This window comes from Montipora foliosa, chromosome 6 (assembly GCF_036669935.1).
Source record: "Montipora foliosa isolate CH-2021 chromosome 6, ASM3666993v2, whole genome shotgun sequence".
Lineage (NCBI taxonomy): Eukaryota > Metazoa > Cnidaria > Anthozoa > Scleractinia > Acroporidae > Montipora > Montipora foliosa.
This window is the reverse complement of record NC_090874.1, coordinates 19,133,243-19,135,742: the sequence shown is the minus strand read 5'-3', so window position 1 is coordinate 19,135,742 and position 2,500 is coordinate 19,133,243. Positions and strand designations below refer to the sequence as shown.

Genomic DNA, 2,500 nt, shown 5'->3' with positions numbered 1-2,500 from the left:
GACATAAATAATTATTATTCATTTGTGTAATTGTCACCAAAACAAATAGAAAACAGCAGCCCTACAGTGTACGTGAAGAGTTTTTTGTTGAGCTTACAGCAACTTGGTTACACGTAAGTTGCCTTCCTAAAAGGATAACGGCCTGCTCTTTGCTTTACCATTATTTTCTCTCTCATACTCAGTGAATTCACATAATCTTACTGTGACTTTCATAATTCTGCGGAATCCTACCTCTCTGCAGAAATCCTATCTTTTGAGTTGCTGCAACCCAAGTTTCTGGGCTATTCACTCCAGTCAAACCGGTTTAGGCAGGGCACGCATCATATTTTTGACAAGGCAAAGGTCAAAATCGAACCTTCAGTACAAAAGTCAGGAGTGGGATCGAGACTCGGCCTGGGTTTGAAACTGTCTCCAAGCAATGGTCTGCGCATACTCAATAAAGACTTGACACGATTTTCTTTCACAGAGTTCTTTCTTTCTCATCGAGTCGTCTGATTGGTGGGTTATGTCACGCATCAGTTGATTTCGTCATCTGTGGTTGGCGACGGAAGTTTGATTGATGGAAGCCAAAACGCATTTTGGCCATTGGCACCTGAAAATGAACTTCGCAGAATTACGAAAATATCAATAATTTAAGTGGTTCAGAAAAATACTGAACTTAATACACAATAAATTGTTAGCTAAGTACAATAGATTTATTTGATGAAGTCAGACACAAAATAAGCCCAAACAGCATAATTATATATCGCATATCTGGCATAAATCCCAGTAAACAAACAAACTTCTGACTGAGATGTGGAGTCTTTTCAGATGATTTGAAATTTGAATGTGCAGTATATACAGGGTATATCCAGCAACAGGGCCCTATCAGGCCCAGGTTGCTCAAAGCATGGTTAGCACTAACCAGTGTTGAATACCATGGAAACATATAGGTTTTGATACCTCTTAACCAACGGTTAGCGCTAATCAGGCTTCAAGCAACTGGTCCCTGGTCGTCAAAATCTTAGGACGTATTCAGTTCTGCAATGTTTTAATTAATTATTAAGAACAATAAAAAAAACTTTAATTTCAAACAAAGCTTATTGTAAGTAATTGGCCATGCTTCATGTAACTGATGATTGTTGCCTTGGTTTAGATCGAGAAACACGTTGTTCATGTGCTTGAACAAGAAGCAGCAAGAGATGAAAATGAAAGTTCAAGGTTGTCTCCTGAGGAACTCCAGTATGCTAAAGAGTAAGTTACCCTTGCCTTAACATTTAATGCTCCCTTGAAGTTTTTCAAGTACAGTACATGCAGTATTAGGGAGAACAAAATGATGTATATGTGAAATGAATGATACATGTAAATTGAACTGCGGATATGAGAAGAGAGAGTTTTTTCAGGCTTCTCTATGCCGTTGCTCAAATTTTGTTCGTAACTACAAGGATTATAGCTTCACCTGTTGCCTGCTCCAGGCTCCCAGATAGTCTGAAAGAGAAAAAATGTGTGCGAAAAATGAGTGGGGGGGGGGGGGGGGGGGCCCCATGCCTCGACCCAAGCCCCACTCGTTTTCCACACGCACTTGTTTTCGTTTTCCCGACTATCTGGGAACCTGGAACAGGCTAGCATAGACAAAACTACTCTGTATGCTCCCCAAACCAAAAGAGCACTCACTTGCGGCAACAAGCCATATCTGAATAGTGTGAAACCTAATATTAATGCACAAATATTCCTATCCATTTAGCTAATTCTTTTTACTGTATTGTTGGTAAAACCGTTTTGTCAACCTTTATTGGCCATTCAACAGGCTTACTGTACATGTAGTGTCACTGTGTAATTGTTAGATCACAGATGATGTCAAAATGAGGTAAGAACAGAGGAGTGCCGCACGAGGAGATAGCCGAGTGCGTCACTCTGACTGCTGTTCTTACCACAGCTGAAGAGATGCGTTATAACATTGTTTGCACAATGGTTACTAATAAGAGAGACTTGTGATGTGCCATAGACCCTTTCCATAAATGGCGCCAAAATTTGAATAACAATACTTTGTACATCCTTAGCCTCGTACTGATGTTTCTAGACAAAGGATTTTTCACATGAATGTGAGGCTTAGGATGTACATTGCTGTTTATGCAAAGGGTCTATTGTCATTGCGTGGAGTCCTGAGCCAGGGAACAGCCTAGCTATCTCATTACATTCGATCTTGCTATTCCATTACGTTGGGACCGCGCTGTAGATGCTACTACAAAGATCGTCGCTTGAAGAGCTTATGATGATGCTTGGGTCAATTTCTTTTTTTTTGTTTCATCCTTCTTAAGTTCTGTATGAAGTCAAAGACCTAAATGTTTTCACATGTTGTTCTCTTTAGCTATGCTGACAATATGGAAGGACTAATGAAGTCTTTAGCTTTACAACACATGCCGGCAAACATGCAGAATATTGACAGAAAGAAAGCAGGTACGGTTTACTTAGTAGCTTGCTCTCTAAGATGGCTTTAGCTGCTACATTGGCAGACGATATC

General features: G+C 40.1%; 1 protein-coding gene and 1 pseudogene across 1 annotated transcript in view; one reads left to right on the top strand and one right to left on the bottom strand.

The window, feature by feature from the left end:
* The window catches only part of LOC138006906 (DNA replication complex GINS protein SLD5-like), a 9,768-nt gene that overhangs the window by 5,745 nt on the left and 1,523 nt on the right, over window positions 1–2,500 (top strand). The window contains exons 6-7 of the mRNA XM_068853533.1: window positions 1,136–1,233; window positions 2,348–2,436. Coding sequence (XP_068709634.1) covers window positions 1,136–1,233; window positions 2,348–2,436 — 187 coding nt within the window. The remainder of the gene's footprint in view (window positions 1–1,135; window positions 1,234–2,347; window positions 2,437–2,500) is intronic.
* The window catches only part of LOC138006905 (zinc finger protein 862-like), an 11,134-nt pseudogene continuing 8,865 nt past the window's right edge, over window positions 232–2,500 (bottom strand).